The sequence below is a fragment of the Emydura macquarii genome, unplaced genomic scaffold, assembly GCF_026122565.2.
Source record: "Emydura macquarii macquarii isolate MOO-44397 ecotype Brisbane River unplaced genomic scaffold, CSIRO-AGI_Emac_v2 contig_67, whole genome shotgun sequence".
Lineage (NCBI taxonomy): Eukaryota > Metazoa > Chordata > Testudines > Chelidae > Emydura > Emydura macquarii.
Window position 1 is genome coordinate 2,706,254 of NW_027130204.1, and position 21,104 is coordinate 2,727,357.

The window sequence follows — 21,104 nt, forward strand, 5'->3', positions numbered from 1 at the left end:
GATATATACATTTGTACAAGCATGCAACAAGAGGAAAAGAACACATCTCTTTCCATACTACACATTAATCCCAGAATCTGTCTTGCCGCTGAATTGTTCTTGGGCTCTGAACGTTATATGTTGGCAGAGATAATGGCTCACATGCTTGTTTTGTTAGAATTTGGAGATTTACGCTTTAACATCATGCTGCAATGGAGGAAACTTGATGCAAGTTTCTTAAGATATAATTTAGCAAAAAGGAAAGCAAGCAAGCAAAGCTATTAAAAGGTCCCCATTCCTTCCAAAAAGTAAGTTCTAAAACACAAACATTGAATTCAAAACCAGAAAAGCCTAAGACTTGAATACCATTAGCAAGATCAGGGTGGTAACATGAAGCCAGATTAATTTTATACTTCGCTTTAAAACAGTGACCATAACCATTGCCCTGAAAAAGTCTGTCAGCGTCAGAAGCAATTATGGCCTTTGGAAACACCATCTCAGCTGAATTAGGCAGTGCTGGGGATGAGCCTAGTCGGCGAGTGGTAGTAATTATAAGGGGCTCCCATTTCACATCCTTGCTTGTCTGCATTCCCCTGCCTGCTTTCTGGAACCTCCCTTCTGTTGAGAATTCAAATTTGAGAAATAGCCACATCCTTAAACAAGAGTGTCACAATTCTGCATAGAACATGCTTGGCAACAGAGTTAACTACCTGCTGATGTTACACCTACAGGTACAGAAAAGATGACATTTACAGTCCTATGTCCCATACCTTACATAAGCAAAATATCAGCAGAACTGGATGAACTGCTATGATGTTCTGTATTCAATCAGTTCCTGCCTTAATTGTGTAATAGTACACTTCTAATGAATGCACTGCCATACTCTAAACAAGCTCTTCAGGCATGTTCAAAGGCAATCATCATCTGGTTTTAACTCAATTGTTTATATCCCTCTTAGAAGCTGGGTAACCTCAGTGGTAGATGGAATTAATGCAGTTTTGGGACCTGAATCAGTCAGTCAACTGTTTCAGATTGAGGGAACTAATTATGCTCTATCAGTGAAGTGGAACGTTTAATTTAGTCCATATTCAGAATTCAGGTAACAATCCCTATAGGACGTTTGACCATTTTAAGGCAAATTGTGTTGTACCTAAACCAGCAAATGCAAGCCCTTCTGAAGAGCCACTAACAGAAACATCAGCAAACAATGATCCCATTCTGGCCAGTGGGATAGCTCTGCTTTTTGAGTGACAATATGGACTATTTTGATAAATCAATGTTCAATGGAAAGACCCTCATGCTTCTGCTTCTGAGTTAACAAGCTTGTAATCTAACCAGAGTCCTCAAGACAGAGGATGAAGGTTGTTTGAGGAATCCTCCCCTTCGCACACGCTAACATGGAACAAAGCAGCACCCTTAAAATTAGTGCTATAAATTCAGAATTTCCAATGCCATAGGGTTAATGAGCAGTAGCAAAACTGTACTTATACAGCAGCTTCCATCCATGGATCTCTGAACGCTTTACAAAGATTAGTCTCAACGACCCTCTGAGGCAGGGAAGTCTCTCATTTTTACAGAGAGAGAAACAAAGGGAGAGAGAGGCTCAGTAACTTGTACAAGGCCACCCACTGAATCAGTGAGAGCTGAGAATAGAACTCAGATGTCCTATACCCAGTTCCAGGCTCTAGTCATTACACAATGTAGCTCCTACTAAATCAGAAGTTATATTCTTAGAACCTCAGTTTATGGGAAGAAATATGAAAAACCAAGTCAACAAGTAGAGCATTGGGACCTGTTTTTGGCATTTATCAGTTTTATTTATAAGATGTTTTATGGGGAAGTTCATGTTGGTGAGAACTGAGTTAACTTACAGGGCTAGGAATGGAGTCTGGATCTAAGCGTTTTGGCGGGGGAGGTGGTCCAGGTTGACTCCCGTAATTTGGTGTTCCTGGATAAGCGCCTCCATAGTTTGGTTGTGGGCCCCTAACCTGTCCAAAGGAACCTGAAAGAGAGAACAGAATAAAAGCACATCTGATTGTTCTGTATTTGTACAGCACCTTGCACAATGGGGTCCTGCTCCATGACTAGGGCTCCATAATACAAATACTACTAAACGCTTCTCACTAAACCATTTTTTCTAGTCATCTTAATCCAAAAATAGACAGCTATTTGCCCTTCAAGTAATTAGAATTGAACAGATTTATCTAAATTCTTCAGTTGTAATCTGAGTCTCTAGCAGAGTAGTCCCAATTTAACAGTGACTGAAGCAATCCGTTTTGGGACCTGTTTCAGAAATGGGAAGAACTGGTCCTTTAAGGGAGTAGGTAATGGGTTAGATCTGCATAAAAGCCTCTATGAAAACACAGGCTATGCTGCAGATCTGGCTAATATAAACTATGACCTAAGCAGTCAAGTAGCCATACTGCACCAACAAAATAAATAAATGCTAACAGAAACATGTCAGCCAGCTTTTGTGGTGCCTGAAATTAGCACAGATTAAAATTCTACTATTTTAATTTGTTTGGTTTTTAAATTGCATGCAATTATTTCACTTAGCTTTACACTTTATTAATGGAAATTCCTGGGGTGGTCCACAGTTGCATCTATTGCAGAAGACAGCACACAAGTAGATACCTACATCCCTGTCACTATTCTCTTACAAAAGGCATAGTTCCACCCAGCAGAGTTCTTAAACACTTAGGGTAGGTCTACACTACTGCTTAAGTTGATCTAACTTTGTTGCTCAGGAGTGTGAAAAAGATACCCTACTCTCCTGAGCGACACAAGTTACAGTGACCTAAGCCCTGTCCACACCAGTGCTATGTCAGCAGGATATACTCTCCTGCCAACATAACTTCTGCCTCTCACGGGAGAGCATTGGTGCAGCTGTGCCAATATAGTGCTTCTAGTGTAGACCTGCCCTCAGTGACACGATGATCAACAAACTATACCGGGCAGATAGCTTTTAAGAAGTAGGCAATTCACCTAGCCAATTGTGCAATACTGCATAGGGGCAGCGAACTCCTTCCTGATCCTTGCAGCTAGCTATTAACATTAGGGGTCACAATCACTCAGTGCTTTCATTCAGCAGGAAATGTAATAGATATTAACTCATCCTCAATGCCCCTACAGTGGAGAAGTGTACTTCAAAGGAAGAAACAAATTCAAAGGGATAAAGTGACCTGCTCACAGAGAGAACTTCAGTCAGGGTTAGAAGAGATTACTCACCTTGTGCAATAACTGAAGTTCTTGCAGATGTGCGTCCCCATGGGTGCTCCACTGTAGATGCGGCAGTGCCTCTGCACCAGGGATTGGAGATCTTCAACAGCAGTGCACGTCGGACCACAGATTTGCACCTCCCCTCTCTCATGCTGTGTGTGGGATGTATATATAATGCTGTGCAGTCAGATTGCTCTCAGTTCTTTCCCTGCCACAGAGCTTGTGTGCTCTGCTCTGAAGCATAGGGGAGGAGGGCAGGTAGTAGAGCACCCATAGAAACACACACCTCAAAGAACCTCAGTTACTGCACAGGGTGAGTAACCATTTCTTCTTTGAGTGACGCCCCCACGGGTGCTTCACTGTAGGCGTCTACCAAGCGGTACCCTTAGCTAGAAGGTTGGGACTTCGGAGCAGCCTGTATAGCCAAGGATAGGACTGTGTGTTTAAGGAAAGTGTCAGTAGAACAGTCATGCATGATGGCGTAGTGTTGGGCCAAAGTAACTGATGATGCCCATGTGGCAACCTTATAGATATCTTCAATGAGAACATTACTTAGGAATGTAATGGAAACTGATGTAGCCGTATGCACTGTGAAATCCACTCAGAGGCATTGTTTAGATATAGCAGTGCCTCTGGATCTTTCAGTCATGGATATAAATAGACATGGCGATTTTCAGAATGGTCTAGTCCTGTCTAAACAGAATGATAGCGTGTCTTACATCTAGAGTGGCCGTGTCCTGTTGATGACAGTGTGGTTTGGGAAAGAAGGAATGGAGGATATAAGTTGGCTGAGGTGCAAAGAGGTTAGGCTGAGATGTTGGAGCCAATGCTCCTTTAGATGCCAATGGCTTCATCGGTGCTGACAGTTTTGTTGGTGTTGATGGCTTCACTGGTGCCAAAACTGGCATTGGTGCTGAAGACAAAGTAGACGGCTCACCTTGGTTGCCAGAGATGGAAAGTAGCGCTGATGGAGGTCAGTCTGCCTTGGTAGGGTCTTTAGACTTTCTAGGAGATGGTACCTGAGATACGCAGTCTCACAGCAGAGCTGTGTCCCCTGTCAGATGCCTTCCCTGGTTAGATCGGTGGCCTGAACAGCCATTCTTGTAGATTGCACCTCAGAAGCTGAGGAAGGGGCAGCTCTTTTCTTGTCCTCTGCCTAGTCAGAAGATGATTTTCTTTTCATTGGGCGTGAAGGGTGAGGGTGGTAGACAACCTCATTGAGTGTGAGGGTCTTTCCGGAGAGGAGTAGGAGCCCAGGTCTGACGCTGGATGAAGGGATTTCTCTATCAGAATCAATTTTAATCTAACATCCCTGTCCTTCTTGGCTTTCAGTTTTAAGCCCAGGCAGTGAAAGCACTTTTGGGGAACATGTCCTCTCCAAGACAGCGGATACACTGTGCGCAGCCATCCATTACTGGGAAGGCGGCCTCGCATGGGACACATCTCTTAAATCAGAGGGAGCTGGGCATAAGGGTGAAAGGAGTAGCTTCCAGGTCAGGAAGGGTGGGAAGTGGGAGAACAAAAACCTACACAATATTAAGAACTGTAGAGTTAGAGAAGTAAAGTGAGAGGGGAAAAAATTTATCTCTATAAGAAAAGGAAGAACAGTAAACTAACTATAAGGCACTATCTAAGGCAGGGGTGTCAAACTCGCTGATGGTGATGGGCCAAATTCTCATAAACTGCACTTCACAGGGGCCATGCAATACCCTCCACCGAAAAAATTGGACCATCTTCTCCTTTTCAGCAGCAGGATTTCACGGGGGATTTCGCACCGGACTGGGTGCATTGCCACTTTAAGGGATTTCTCTGCGTCCGGCATCGACGCTTTAAGACATTTCACAGCAACCAGCAATGCCGTAGGCAGAGAAATCTCTTTAAGTGCCAATGCCCTCACTCTGGGCAGCAGCACGTCTCAAAAAAACTGGCCGGACACGGGCCAGATCAAAAAGGTTCGCAGTCCGGATGTTTGACACCCCTGATCTAAGGTAATCAAGAAGGAAATGGGCTCTGCTGACAGGTTACGTCCCAGACCCAAGGCGACAGAGAAGAAACTGAGGGTGGTTGGACCGCACAGCACTACATATACATCCTGCACACAGAACGAGAGGTGGGCGGTGCACATGTGGTCCAACAGGCACTGCTGTTGAAGATCTCCGATCCCAGGTGCAGAGGCGCTGCTGCACCTACAGTGGAGCACCCATGGAGACATCACTCGGAGAAGAACCCAGGAGTGCCTCGCTCTAAACCCCATGATCAACCACTATACCACTCTATAATGCTGTGATCGACAACAGGCAACATAACAGGATGAGCACTGTAGATCTTATGTTTCAATACTTCTTTTCATGAGTTCTAAATTTACTGCTCTTTAATTTACCAAGACAGACAAATCAAGTCATAAGGAGATGGAAGAAGGAAGATACTGAAGGTGGGAGAGTAGCAATCCATTCTCAATACATTACAAACCTCTCCATAAACATGCACTGTGTGCATTTTAATCCACAAGCACTGATATTTAATTTTTTGTGAATTGCTTAACATTTGCTTTCTCCTATATTCAAAAGTAAGTTAATCAAGCAAAGCTCAATTTAATTTTGATTTCAAACTCTTTAGGGCAGGGGACCATATCTTATTCTGGTAAAGCACAATGCAAACATATGGTGCTAAACAGTTCTTTTGTACCAATGCAAGCCAGAATAATTCTTTTCTAATTCAGATTAACTCAGATAGCACCTACATTGACAAAGAAGCATGGAGTAAACACTAAATCTTCATAAGAGATACATCCTCCAGGGGTGATCTCAGGACTGATCCTCCAAATTCTAAACAAGCTACAGGGAACACTCCAGTGAAAAAAATGCAGCCCTGAGACCAACAGATACAAACCAGGAACCAGAATACACTTACACCTAAAACCCAGACAATGATCCTATGCTCTCCTGCAGTGCAGAGAAAGAGATTCTGTCTTGTGCTTACCCCAATGCATTTGTAAGACACTTTCTTCCTTCAAGAGGACTGGGAAATACTGGAATCTTCAATTACTGCCAGTCCTAGATGACTGAGATGCAGTAGCCAATACCGCTGGTTGACTCAGATTTTGCCATTACCTTATATCAAGTATAGAAGGAGCAAAGGGATGACTTACCATTCTGCTGCATTTGGTACCCTGACTGGGAAGGATGTGTAGGAGGAGGTGGTCCCTGGAGGCCAGTCACTGGAGGCCCTGACATGGCTGGATGAGGTGGTGGTGAGGACACATGATTAGGCTGGGATGTTGGTAGTCCAGTAAAAGCCTGTACAGGTAATGATGGGCCTTGCATTGTTGAAGGTCTCGGGGCTCCTGTGGTAGGAGGATAACTGGAAGGTCCAATCCCTGTGGAGCTGGGAGGTGGGACAAAACCAGAAGCTTGAGTAGGAAGGTGCTGGGCTGACAGCGGTGGACCAGAAAAACTAGGTTGTGCCAAGGAAAGACCCTGAGACAGGCTGGTAGAAGGCAATCCATGGGTCATGTTAACAGGAGAGGGTCCTTGGCTTGAAGAATAAGATGTGTAGAGACCAGATCCGGTTGCAGTAAAGCTTCCTGAGGCTGGAGGAACTGATGTTGGGGGACCTGATGAGCAGAAAAGTTATTGCCATTATTTGCTTCACACTTAAACAAAAAAGCAACACACAAAAAACATGAGCAGTTCCAACCTGTATTAAGAGAGCGCAAAAGACCCCCATGATCTCTAACCCACCTTGATCTCTACCTCAAAGCTAGTCATCTCTCAGACTACACTCGGCTCCTAAATCCAGACAAAAATGTTCAAGAAAAGCCCTTTTGAAGTTGGGGTGGGGGAGAGGATACGATGAAGTTCCCACATGTGATCATTCCTTTCTCCCCATGATCTTTGATCCCAGGAAGATTTTTAATTCATTTCATGCTGTTTAACCGTTTAAGTCTTTTCATTAATGTGAAGGCCATTATGCGGCGGGCAAAGCCAGGAAATAAAGTTCACTGTAGCTTATCTCCTACCATTTATCCTTCTCCTTGTAATAATCCAAGATAAACGATGCGCAAATTTCCTGCCTTTTTTCTGTGTACCAGAATATGTTACTATCTAAAGGTAGTTTTCATACTTCATGTCTTCAACAGCTCTAAATTGGCTAATTATGTAATTACAACATACTATTTACAGTGGGAAATTTGAAAGATATTTCCCTTAATGTGTACAGTAGAATTTGTATACTTAAATCCCACTACAGCAGGAGGACTGACACTGACAACAGAACAAAAGATGCCCAGTTTCAGCATTTTCTTCTGCAGAAGTCTTCTGATGTCAATTTAGTTTACAAATGCCCGCTGAAACCCTACAGTGCAGGGCAAGGAAGTCTTTCATCCACTTATTCACAGCAATTCCAGCCCTTTGTCACTGTGGTGGTTCCAGCAGGGTTTTTTTCCCCCTTCTTTTTTAGACCGGGCTCTTGCCCAGTGGCAAAGTATGCAGAATCTGCAACAGCTAGCTGAGAAAATGGTTTATTTCTACAATTCATATCCAGATTAAGCTAGTGTAGCTGAACAATGAAACCAGTTACACTTTTCCTCCTTGGTTCCTGCAGCCCGTTCCCAGGATCCCACCTGTAACAGGCGCAGTGCTAAGCTTTCTCCAGTTAACTTCCTGTCACTAGTAAGGTCTACCTATATACTACGATGACACTCAATGTCCACCATCTCTTACTGGAAGAGAGTCACTGCCATACAAGAGAGAAATGGCTCTACCACCAAAACATGAACACAAACAAAACCATTATACATCCACAACCCTAAGTGCTATATGACTCACCATAGCCCAGCCCAGCTGGGGGAGGAGCAGAGGTTGAAACACTGCCAATCTGCATTCTTGCCATGTGATTGGTCAGTTGCTGTGCACTGGTTGGGGGAGGGCCATATTGCTGGAAGGTAGCTGGTTGGCTAACAGGTGTGGGTGCAGTGCCTGGTATGAATGGCTGAGATGCAAAGGGCCTGTCAGGGGAGAGAAGGAAAGAACACAAACATTATTAAGAGTCCCCTGTTATGTGAGGAATTAGTTTTTCATGCCTTACAAACTGTTCTAGCGTTCCAATACACACCTACTTGGTTTCCAATACACACCTACACAAAACCTGAGAACTAAGTCGTGTAGTAATGAAGTCTGAAATACAATTACAGTGTCTGCACATCTTTCAATATTCTGTAACACTTCTGCTATCAAAAATCTGCTATCAAAAATGCAGCATAAAAACTTGTATAGATTCACCTCACCAGGCACAGTGCTTGTGTTTTCTCCATGTTAGGCCTGTCCTAGAAGTATTGCTGCAGTCTGCTGGCATAGCAGCAATGCTCTGCACTGCCAAGTGGGAGACCCGCCTTATACTTCTCAGTCTCACTCCCCCATTGGGCTGAGGCTGAAAGAGCTGTCAAGCTACGATGATCAGTGATTTTTGTGGAAGAGTGGGAAAAGGACATGCTTAGTGTCAATCAATGGAGCCTATTTCAGCTCATTAAAATAAATGCTGGCTGGCTCCAAAAAGGATTCATGCCCAGTCATCCTCCAAAACACCCTGGCATGATGAGGGCCCTTTGGATGGAGAATCTTTTTAGCTCCAAAAGGGGCACAAGGAAGCCAGAAGGAGTCAGACTAAGTCTTAGTAACATTTAAGGCTGAATATTAAGTGGGCAATCTCAAAGTTGGTTAGTTCAAAGTTTGGACACCTTCCTACTCACCTGTATTTTAAGCACATGCAATTCTTTAAATATGGTCTGCATTCAGATGTCAATGTTCTCACTTAAAAGAGCCAAAGACATCAGCCCTGCACTCATGAGCAACCCTGACATAGGTAACAAGAGCAGAACATATCAGGAAGTAACATTACTGTTTCAAGCTCATGAGATATTATTCGAAAGGAGTGAAAAAAATAAAAAAGATTTTCTAGCCTGATGCCAATGAAACTGGGGCTGCTCATAACCTCTGAAGTCTGCTCATTGAGTTTCGGTGATGTTTTGATTATATTCCTTTCCCTGTTTCGCAACTTTCTATAAAATAAAACAAAATAAAAAATCTGAAGCCACTTAAAAACCCCTTTGTTACCTAAGGCATAAATTAAGAGACCAAAAGGGATTTTTTTGCCCTTTTTTTTTTTTTTTTTTTGGCGGGGGGGGGGGGGGGGGGGAGAAAGGGGAGGGAGGGCGGAAGAAAGGGGAAGGGAAGAAGTTTTGTGCTCTTAATAGCTTGATAGATTTAAGATGGCCAAAGTCTTTCCTATGATTTGCTCTTTTCATAAATACCTTTGCATCTGGACCGCTGGAGTTGCAATCCCATTCTGCACATCTCCTTGCCCAAACTGACTATACACAGGCTGGCCAGCAGGAACAGGGGCTCCAGAGGTTGGAGGGGATGCTCCAGAGGTGGGGGGAGCTCTTAATGGACCTAGAGATACACAGAAAGACATTTTAATTGCATAGATTAGTCACAGAAATCTACCAGCACTGACCAGGTACCCACAAAACTAAGGAAAACAAGAATCCACATGCAAGAGGAGATTAATGATCTATGAACAAGGGCTTTATCTACACTGAACTTTCACCATTGCTAAAGCATTAGTGCAGCAGGATTCATAGTAACACTGAAAGCCCTGGCATCAACAGGATGCCAGCAACAGTGCTGTTAGTTAGTGTGGTTAATAGTGTGGTAGTAACCACAGTGTTGGCTAACCACACTCAGAGGAGATCAGCAATGATCAAACTTCACCACAACCCCCTTCTGACAACAAAAATTACTACAGGACCCACATGGGGCTGAAGCTATAGCTCGAACCCCCCTGCCCATGGCTGCAGCCAACACCTGTGCCCTGATGTTCCAGCTGGGGGGCCTGATGCCAAAGCCCCACACCCAGGGCTTCAGCCTTGGGCAGCAGGTCTTGGGCTTAGGCTTCAGCCCCAGGGCCAAGTGCCAGAGAATCCAACGCCAGCCCTGGCAACCCCATTAGCACAGTGTGAGAGCTGCTGGTCTAGAGGGTATTTGGTTAAGTCTCAGCAGTGGAAGTGCACCAGTGGTAACATTGCCATTGCGGCCCCTTTTCTCCCCCTTGCGGGCCACCGATCAGTTGTTCCGCAGGGCCCCTTCAATCTTCTGTTCGGCAGCTGATAGAAGGGACTGGCTGCTGAACAGCTGATCAGCAGTGGGAGGGGGTGGGGCTGGCCTCCAAATAGCTGATTTGGGGTCCCAGGGCTGTAGGTGCCATGCGGATGCAGATACAGATAGAAAAGACAGATCGCGGATGGTGGGTTGGGATATAAATTGATTCTCGCAGATGAGGATCCACATTTTTGTATCTGTGCAGGGCTCTACTTATGCTCCTTATACAGTTTATTCTACCTATATAAGCATGGCCTTATTTCATCTGCTATGCACCTGGCCTCAGAGATATCATGGAATAAGTTTTAGGAGATAATTATGCCTTATGTGAACTAGTTTCTCTCTTCATAAATTTTAAATGAGCTACCAAAATCTCACTGAATGCCCCTATTCGCTTTGCCTCATAATACCAAGAGAAAAAGGAACATTTAAATTTATTTTCTATACCATTCATTATTTTATATACCTCCAGTAAGTCACATCTTATTTGTCTCCTCTCTAAACTACACAGTCCTAAAAATTTTTTTTTTTTTTAATCTTTTCTTCCTATACAGAAGTCCCTCCAAGCCTCTAATCATTTGAGTTGCTCGTCTGGGCCCCTTCTATTTCTGCTATATTTTTTTTTTTTTTTTTTTTTTTTTTAAAAGATGGGTGCCTATTTGCACTTAATTTCATTTAAGAAAATTCAAGGTATTTTGGGGCTCTCCTTCCCACAACAAACATAGGCTCCTTGCAAAACTGCCAGAAATTGTGGGATGTAACCTTACCTTGTCTCTATCCCATGCATCTGAAAAGCATATCTTGGTTGATTCCTAGGAGATAGTGGGACTGCTCTAATGTTAGCATAGTTTAAAATTCACAACCATCCAAAATGAAATTTTCAAAGGTGATTTAACTTTGTCAACAGAACTCAGTCTCTTGCAAATACATCCATCAACGCTAGTCATGAATGCATTTCTTAAATTGTTTCCTTGCAATTGCTCCAAGAAATCACTTAAAAAAGCTGTTGGTCAATATCTGGAAATATTAGTGTCACAGCTCGGGAGGAACAATGAAGCCTCGCTCTCCCCCTTTAGCCTCAGCTGAGGACATTGTCCTTTTGCACCGCAAACCCTATACCAGCCTATCAATAGGGGCATTTTCTTTACCAACTGGACCGTCATGAGGCTAACGATACTTTGACAAAAATCTCAATCTCTCTTTATAGTGAAATTGTTTTAGTGAATTTGCCCCAATTTTGGACCTCACAGTGCCCTAAACAAACAGGATAGAAAAATGAACATTTCCTAATTTAGACCTAACTATGGCTATCATCAGGCATTTCTACTAGGATTCTTTATTCATACCCTGTGTGCGTTTCTGGAGCGCTGCCAGGGAGTAGAACGGTGAAGATACCAGCCGCCTCCACCTGAGTAACAAATGTCATGTATAGCACTTCCTTGAAACAAAGCGTTCAAATCTAATGTGGATGTAACACATTGCACAAAAAGACTTGGCAGAGAAACTGTTTTGCTGTATGCACAGCGAGACACCGATGCAAATACTCCCACACAGAAGACACCATTTACCTATGAAGTTAGGTGCAAGAGAAGGAGTGTCAGAGTTGAGAGAAACAGGAGAGCCCTTGGTAGGGAACCCCAAGGAAGGAAAGTGACCTGGAAAGACAAAACACACCGGCAAGTAAAGCCTGCTGGACATCACTGTGAGGTGACGTTGACAATGTCAGCTGAAGTCAGTTTGCTTTAGAGCAGAGAAACCCATGGAGATACAGCATGGCTCTATTTGTTATGCTCCACAAATCCTGAAATATTCCATATGCTCTGCTACTCCATATTACTATTCCATTGTCTAGAAAATGTATTACCAATGGGCAACACCAAACTATTCAAGATAGTGCTGGCTTAACAAGTATCGAGCCTGGTCAACATCAAGTACTCCAGCAGCAACCTGGTATTTAGAGAACTCTATAGGATTGCTTTTCCCATCAAAAACCCTTGTCAGAAAAGCTACTGCCTCCTATAAAACATTTACACAAACTCAGCCCATGGCAGGTTTATTCACAATTTACTCACAAGCAGCAGTCAATAGTATAACTTCACATCTCTATCCCAATTACGGTGAACGCTAGGGGAACAGAAACTCTTCTACTCTGCTACCAACTGGGAATATCATGACCCTAAAAGTGAGATCAGAAAATGGGATTTTCCCTCCAAAAGCATGGCATGGCAGGCACTGGTTTTCTGTATCTGAGATCCCTCTCCTGTTTTTAAATGTAATCCCAGCTGCAATTCTGAAATTACATGACACTGGATTTCCACCAGCCCCTTACAATTTTGGACTGAACTATGGCCTCTACATCATGCAGAGCCAATGAATCCTACTACCATTATGTGAGAGACACCTTTGTATGTGGTAGAGAGAAGAGATGGCTGGACAACTGGCTGAAAGAAGGAAGAGTGAGAGGAGGAAACTGGCCAGCTCCAAAAGATGATGCAAGTAGTGGAGCAATGGAGAAGTCACTGGGAAAACAAGCCCACCTCCTGAGTCCTTTAAAATGTGCCTGCATTATATATGGCTACATGTTTATCAGGTCCCTGATAAAACAATACAAAGTTAAAAAAAAATGGATGAAGTACTTAAACTCCTGAAATTTCACTTGAGGGTTATGTCAGTGGTTTCATATCTCTCTGAATAAGTTCTGTTCATCTAATTTAAACTCACTATTACTTCATCTGTCCTCTCTGGTGCTCTCTTGCTTGTCTTCCTCCATTTCTCTCCCATATCACGTCCACTAGTTGTAAGAACAAATGTCCACTTCTGACTATTGTGTTAACACTTAGAGCAGCCTACATTTCTTCTCTCCTCTTCCTCCCCAGTCAAGCTGTTAAAAAGAGCTAGTGAATTTCATGCCGGTGCCAGGTGCTAGACTGATAGTTCCAGGGACCAAAGCCTTTAATCCATCTGCAGAAGAGGTACAGTACACCCAATCAGGTAATTCAAGCATCCTTCACTTCATCCGACTAATATGCTTCTACTATGACCTGGGAGAACCACCTCTAAGCGTGACATGGAAAGTAGCCTCCGTGCCCCATTTAATCACAGACCTCAGATTGACATGCAAATAACCTTTATTGTAAGATGGTGTTTTGGGATATGGCCCCCGTCCACTGGGAAAAGGTCAGACCAACTGACTGCACTTAGGCCAATCAACAGCCATCAGATATTGACACCTTTCAGTCACTTGTGACCTGAGTTGGATTTGTTCTGTGACATGGAGGCAAAAAGGTGCACATCACATTACAACCAAATTAATTAAGACCTTCAGCTTCTCAGATTTTTGTGAATAATATTTCAGCTTCATCTGTAATCAAGCAGCACTTCATTACTAGTGCAACCACAACAGAACTCAGTGGAAAGGGGTAAAATAAAAACAGCTACTGGTCTTGAAATAAGGAGTACTTTCAAGTCTTACAATCACTGTAGCATCAGACAGGGAACCACTTGGCAGTTTCATTTCATAGACATCAAAAGGAGTGAACAGAAAATGTTATCTTTCCTCCCCAGAAAGAACTTCCAGGCACTGGTTACAGTGAAAAGACAAACACTAAACTTTAAATAGCGGTCCCTAAGGAAAATTTAAACTACTGTCCTCTTAGAAGAAGTGATTTCAATCATGCACACAATGTGTTACACTCATAAGTGAAGGGTTGAAGGCTTGTGGTTGATATCGTATTACGTGCCTATGCCCAGATCGACAGAATTTTAGTCCTAGGCGTCCAACTCTTTGCAGACATTAAAAGATAGTTTTTCATTTGCTTTTCATAAAACAATTTGAAAACATGAAAATGAAGTCTGTTTTTTCAGTTTCTTCTCCTCTAGCCATACTCTACTCTAAAGTTGTTCTTTAGTTGTTTACCTGCTAACAGCATTTCTTTTGAAGATAGAGAAAAAAATTAGGTCTGCCTTGCAAACAGACGCAAAATTAAAGCAGATCTAATTTTGGCTATCACTGACAGTATCCCTTTAAATTGGTAACATTTATTTATTAATACTGTGGCCAAAAGGTCTATCAGTCATTTCACCAGTTCCACCACAGACTGCATGCCCTCATCTTTCAGGAGTGAAAGTGAACCACAGATCTTTTCTGTAGAAGAATATGGACAGCTTCAGTCACATGCCTGTTATCAGCCTATTACTGCCTCAATCCAAGCTTAGCATGAAAATGGTCCTGCGCATTCTTGCTCCTGGACCACATGAGTGGGGAACTACAGGGAACAAGCTGCCATTGAGCCTTCTCAACATTTAATCTGTGGGCTATTAAAAAAGTTTAAGTCCTAGTGAGCTGGACAAACGGCCTCCACGCAATCAAATGATAAGCAACAGTGGGAGGCTGCACCACGACAAAACCCAGCTTTTACCTTGATTGCCAAAAAGTCTGCATACAGGATCTTTTATATTAATGAGAAATAACCATAAAATATGCACTACATTTAGCTACCAGCAGAACTTCAGTTCCAGAAAAACATTCCCAATGTATTCAGAAACTCACAAGCTATTAAGTTAAGTCTTGATTAAGAGTACCTTGTGGAGGGGCTGGCTGCTGATATCCTGGCATCGGACCATTGTAAGCTCCATACTGAGAATGATGAACTCCAGTCATTTGCTGCCCTCCATAACCGGGTTGTTGGTATCCCTGATACCCAGGCTGAGGCTGCCCATAAGGAAGCCCTGTGTGAGCTTGCTGGTTTACACTCATTGTGTTCACATCCCCAAACTAGTCTCCCCTGCAAGGAGATAGAAAAGAAAAGAACACATTTAGAAAACAATAATCCAAACAGCATCCCTTGCTATCAAAGCAGCTGAGCAGGTGCTGGCCTACTACTAACCCTGATTGATGCTAGAGAAAGAAATACATTAGTAAAAATAATTCTTGCACAATCATTTCTCACTTGCCTTCAAGAAATTGCCTTTGGAATTTATGAGAGAAGAGAAAATGCTTTCCAATGTACATAAGTGCTGGTAATGCCACTTACGCTCACTCTCAGTCCATTACCTGCTTCAAAATGCCTCAAATAATACTTAGCATTTATGTTGTACTGTAGAATTAAGCATCACACCACCTATAAGAAGAGATAACTATCCCCCCATTTCAGATCGAGAAATTAAAGGAATACAGGTGTCATCCTAAGATTAGTGACTCAAAAACAGAAATGGAATCAGGACTCAAGAGGTCCTGGATCCCTCAGTCCCTTAGATCTTGCTATTTCAATACAAATGGATGCAGACTAATTATCTCAGAGTCCAAAGGATTCAGAATCCAGATTAGGGTCAAGATGACATTTTAAAATAAACTGTGGACTGTCATTTAAATCCTAATGATCTCCATAATAATTTGAGAAAATGAAATTTAAAATGACAAACGCTCAAGGGAAACCTGAGACTGAACTGGAACATATCTCAAGCTAGGAGAGGTGCATGAACAGAGCTACAGGAAGGGCCGGGAGTGACAGGAATAGGAACAAGGTGCTTTGGTGGAGCTGTGTGAGGAATCTTGCAGATGGATGGACTTTTAATTCCTCACTTTCTCAATCAGTAAAAATCTACTAACTTTATTAAAAGAAAAATAGGCAGCACTTCAATACTATAACACAATACAGATACAATATACAAATGAGACACATATGCTGGTGAGAGCTTGCTCCACAGAGAATAGGTGGACCACTTCCAGCTTGATTCACAGACAGACAGCAGAGGATCCCCACTGTTATTTTACATTGAAATACTCGTGTTAGCTGCCTAGATATACCAGATTTACTACAGGACCCTGTTTACAGCCAGACAGTTAAAGTTGCAATGACTTAGTAGTATGTTGTAAAAAAAAAAAATTACAAGTGTCTGAAAGCCAGGAAATTCAAAGATAAGATCACAGTTACATAAAAACATTGGGAAGTACAGCAATGCCGATTTCGGCATACAAAAGAGCTTTAGTTCTGCCCTCATATCCCTTTCAGAACTGAAAACAGACTTGGTCCCATTAGTTCTTGATCACCTTTCTGAAAGGGATTGAGGGACAGGAAATAGCAGGAATAAAAGCCTTTCCTTCAGTAAGGTTCTGGCACCACTTCTATAACTCCCATTTTTAATAGGGGCAAGACATCTACTTGCAGCTGTTTTTTATGAGAGGGATCCCTGAAAACGGAAAAGAAGCAGGGGCTGTATTTTATCATGGCCTTGAATTTAAGGGAGTATCTCCACTCACTCTTCAAGACCCAGCAGTCCAAAGAAACACTTTCCAGTGTCTGAAAACCTGGGACAACACTGTTCTCTAACAGGAAGAAGAACCAGAATCTCAATCTTCAGAGATTAATTCAGAGGTCTTTTGAACATTCTCAGAGATACTGCTTTGGTGCAGCAGTACTGGTTACTGAAAAATCCATGGTAAAATATCTTTGCCTCCTCCAAAGAGCTCAGGAAGGCTTCTCAGACTGCAAGGAATCAGGATTAAGTCTTCTGGTCAACCATATCAAATATGATTCCTTGTTTTTGTGGCTGATTAATGCTTGAGTAAGTGTCAGATTTATCACTTGTAATCAAGAACACAAGCTGGCTTGTGGTAGAAAACAAGAAAAAAATTTAAATACCTCTCTCAGGATCCAATAGAATCAGGCTTCCTAGAAACTGAGGCAGTGGTGGCAGAATGATTTCAGACTTCTCTGACCAATTCAAGCAAGCCCTTTGACCAACAGAATTACTTTCTCCTTCAGCTCAAAGATGTCAAATAAATATGGGACTTCCTGGTCAAAGCCACTAGGATAATCACCAGAGCTATAGCCTGCATGCCTCCAGAGCGACGTTCTGGAAAGTCTTGCTGTCAGTTGGAGGAAAAAAGGAAGCAGTTAAGAGCTTCCTCAAGGGATGAGGTAAAATGCGCACTTCCTAGGGCTGTCCTACTAGGTCCTCAAAAAGTATTTGACTGTACATCACATAACTACGGATCCAGGAAAAAAAGATCAAGTAGTCCATGCAAGAGCCTTCACTTTCTTTGGAGGAAATTACTTTGAGGGAGGAAAAGATACATGCCTTGTTACCACCTCTAGCTGCAAAAATTGCTAAAGCAGGTGTAGGACAATGAGGCCAAAATATCACAAGGCAGATCATAAACAGAATTTCCTCCATCTGGGTAAATTTTAAAGTCTAAGGTGGCACCTGAGGATCCAAAAATGCTCCTGTGGTTGAACTAAACCCCACTTGAGGAAGAGGGGTGGCAGAGTGAAGGAACTGGCTCTCCTCAGATCACAGAAGTTCATGGCACCAATCTTTATCTCACAGACACAGTGAACTTCACGGATTTGAGAGCAGCACAAGTTTACTTCAGAACTTAGGTTTCCATGGTGCCAATGGCTCATCTGCAGAAGAGAAAATATTTCTAGAGAAAATCTTGCGAGAAGAGATCGAACAGATCCTGAAATTTGAGGCTTAACACCCAGGAAGGTTCTAGGTCAGTCAACAATCCCCTCCACTAGAGGCTGGAGAGGGGGTTGGCTCCTGTATACGTTTGGTCAGACAGACCAGACCAGCACAGATCCATCCAAGGAACCAGCTGCATTGAGTTCCTGCTGTATCTTTGTGGAAGTATCTTTTTTCTTACCGGGCAGCTTCTTGGAACTGCTGGAGTCACAGATGGTGTTTTCTCCATCCAAAGATTCTGACCCTAAATCAATGGAACCTGTTAACTGTTAACCACCCCTACTAGTGCCGGCAGCAGTGTCGGCGGCAGGGGCAGGTCTGCAGCCCCCGTTCCAATGGCAGTGTCAGCGGCGAGCACGGAGTAGCACAGCTCCAGCCAGGGCGCACATGCCACTCAAAGTTGGCATGCGTGCCACTTTTGGCATGCGTGCCACAGGTTGTCAACCCCTGCTTTAGAGGCACCTTTATAAGAAGACAACCCCAAGAAGACAACTCCTTTCAACCTGTGACTTCACACCTGCAGCTCCAAGGAAGGTGTAGAAGGCACCCTACTCAAGAAAACACCATTTGGGGAGAAGGTACACCTGATTTACGAGCTACCAGAGCTTCTTTACGCAACAGGTAACGGAGTAAAGTTTTACCACCTTTTTATGCAGTTTTTCAGAAGGCTGTGCAGGCATTACAGCCATTAGCCGAGAGTTCTTCATTGAGGCATAAAAGGCATTTCATGCCCTTCTAAAACAGGGATCATCACATGGCAAGGAAAGCCATCTTCAACCCTGGTTTGGTCAACTGATCCATCCTCTTGGACAAGACCCAACGCCACCTACAAATTGCAGTAATCTGACAAAATTGTTGAGAAATTTAAATAAAACTGTAGCTTCTCAGCCTAAGTCTAACTTTAATGACACAACTATTTTAGCTATTTACAATTAATTAGATTTTTGTTTAATGCAATAGAAAATGAAAGAAGATGGCTTTGTGACTGATCAAGACAAAGAAGAACTAAAGGACTGCTAGTGGGGATCTATTTACACCCTTAATTTACGGAATGCAGGACTCAAGGAACATGCATGGAACCTCAAAAACAATTTCTCAAAAAGGTTCCACAGCCACTTGGCTGTATATATAACTACTTCCCGGGTCACATGCACTTCTTACAGCCTCTCAACTTATCTGGACTTGCTCCCCTGAACTTTGCACACCTTAGTGCAGCTGATAAAAAATTGTAACAGTTTAAGATTTGTAGAAGAGGATTGGGTCAGGAAGAGAGGATAAGTTGAGGGTTAGCTAGGGATATGTAAAATGTAAAAAAAAAAAATTCAGCGTACTGAAATTGTACTAGCCATACCACTAAACATTCTGCTTGTATGTTGCATCTCTTTGCTCACCATTCACCCAGCATTTTTTTCCCTAAACCAAACCATGCCTTCCTGTATTTTGACACAATATCAACCATATTTTGAGTACTACCATACACACAAAATACTCACTTTTTGCAAGATGGGAAACACTCAAAATTAATCATTTTCTATGCTTCCCATTGCATGCCATCTACTTCATGTGGTCTTTTAGACAGTAAGATTCTCAGAACAGAGACTGTCATTATTCTGAGTCTTGCTCAGCAATGAGGATCATAGAATCATAGAGCTGGAAGAGACCTCAGGAGGTCATCTAGTCCACCCCCCTGCTTCACCACCCTCCTAGTGAAAAACTTTTTCCTAATGTCCAACCTAGACCTCCCCAACTGCAACTTGAGACTATTGCTCCTTGTTCTATCATCTACCACCACCGAGAACAGCCTAGCTCCATCCTCCCTGGAACCCCCCTTTCAGGTAGTTAAAGGCTGCTATCAAACCCCCCCTCATTCTTCTCTTCTGCAGACTAAACAAGTCTAGTTCCCTCAGCCTCTCCTCATAAGTCTTGTGCTCCAGCCCCCTAATCATTTTTGTTGCCCTCCGCTAGACTCTCTCCAACTTGTCCACATCCTTTTTGTAGTGGGGGGACCAAAATTGGACACAATACTCCAAATGTGGTCTCACCAATGCCAAATAGAGGGGAATAATCACTTGCCGTGATATGCTGGCAATGCTCCTACTAATGCAGCCCAATATGCTATTAGCCTTCTTTGCAACCAGGGCACACTGCTGACTCATATCCAGCTTCTTATCCACTATTACCCCCAGGTCCTTTTCTGCAGAACTGCTGCCTAGCTCATCAGTCCCCAGTCTGTAACAGTGCATGGGATTCTTCCTTCCTAAGTGCAGGACTCTGCACTTGTCCTTGTTGAACCTCATCAGATCTCTTTTGGCCCAATCTTCCAGTTTGTTTAGGTCCTTCTGTATCCTATCCCTACCTTCTAGGATATCTACCACTCCCCCTAGCTTAGTGTCATCTGCAAACTTGCTGAGGGTTCAATCTACCCCATCCTCCAGATCATTAATGATATTAAGGATATCAGCCTTAAAAATAAATTCTCACATATGAACTCACTTCTAAAGGAGCTAGGCATTGAATTCTTCCCTTTTCTCTTCTGGGGAGATCTTGAGATTGACAATCTCGGTCATTCTTTGTACCCCACCCTTTCTCAGGCTACGGCTACACTGACAGCGGCAAAGTTGCTGCCGTCAGATCAATTTCTCTGGATCGACTGAGCAGTCAGTGCTGACCCACTCAGTCGATCCAGAAATCGATGTACTAAGACCACCTTCACAAGTGGCGCAGTGCAGTGAAGATGGCATGCAGAAGAGAAGCCCAGAAGTCGACGGGAGTTAAGCAAGTTTTTTGCGTAGCTTGCGTAGCTCCCGTCGACTGCCGCCGAATCCCAGAGGTAAGTGTAGACAGGGTCTCAGTTACCCATCTTTAGGATTACTGACCTTCCATCCAACAACAAGTATGCTACAGGAATAAAACAGTCCTACAATTAGGAAAGAACGGTCCAAGAAGTACTAATGTCACAGAGATCATGAAAGAAATAAAATAATCCTTCAGACACTTTACCACTAGTGCCCAGAACTCACCACACACGTGGTTAAGAACAATCTGCAATCCGTGCCAGCTCCATCAAACCAATGGCAACCATCCTTCCACGTCAATTCCACCCTACTACTCTGGTCACAGAAACAAACAGGTTCTTGCAGCTACAATGAATTCTAAACAGATGTCAATGAATAATTCTGTTCCTTCCTGAATTACTTCCAAAACAAAATAAGATGTACACATTCCTATCTGTATATCTGCACTTCCAGAACAGATAATAAGAAAGGACATTTTCCTTTATGC

At 43.0% G+C, this 21,104-nt stretch overlaps 1 protein-coding gene across 3 annotated transcripts in view; it reads right to left on the reverse strand.

Annotated features, from left to right (window-relative positions):
• Window positions 1-21,104, reverse strand: part of SEC24C (SEC24 homolog C, COPII coat complex component) — a 58,717-nt gene that overhangs the window by 35,902 nt on the left and 1,711 nt on the right. For all 3 annotated transcript variants that reach the window (XM_067537798.1, XM_067537790.1, XM_067537781.1), the window contains exons 2-6: window positions 14,937-15,139; window positions 9,506-9,647; window positions 8,025-8,203; window positions 6,347-6,811; window positions 1,851-1,981 (exon numbers count right to left, since the gene is read on the reverse strand). In XM_067537798.1, coding sequence (XP_067393899.1) covers window positions 1,851-1,981; window positions 6,347-6,811; window positions 8,025-8,203; window positions 9,506-9,647; window positions 14,937-15,111 — 1,092 coding nt within the window. In that variant the 5' untranslated portion in view covers window positions 15,112-15,139. The remainder of the gene's footprint in view (window positions 1-1,850; window positions 1,982-6,346; window positions 6,812-8,024; window positions 8,204-9,505; window positions 9,648-14,936; window positions 15,140-21,104) is intronic.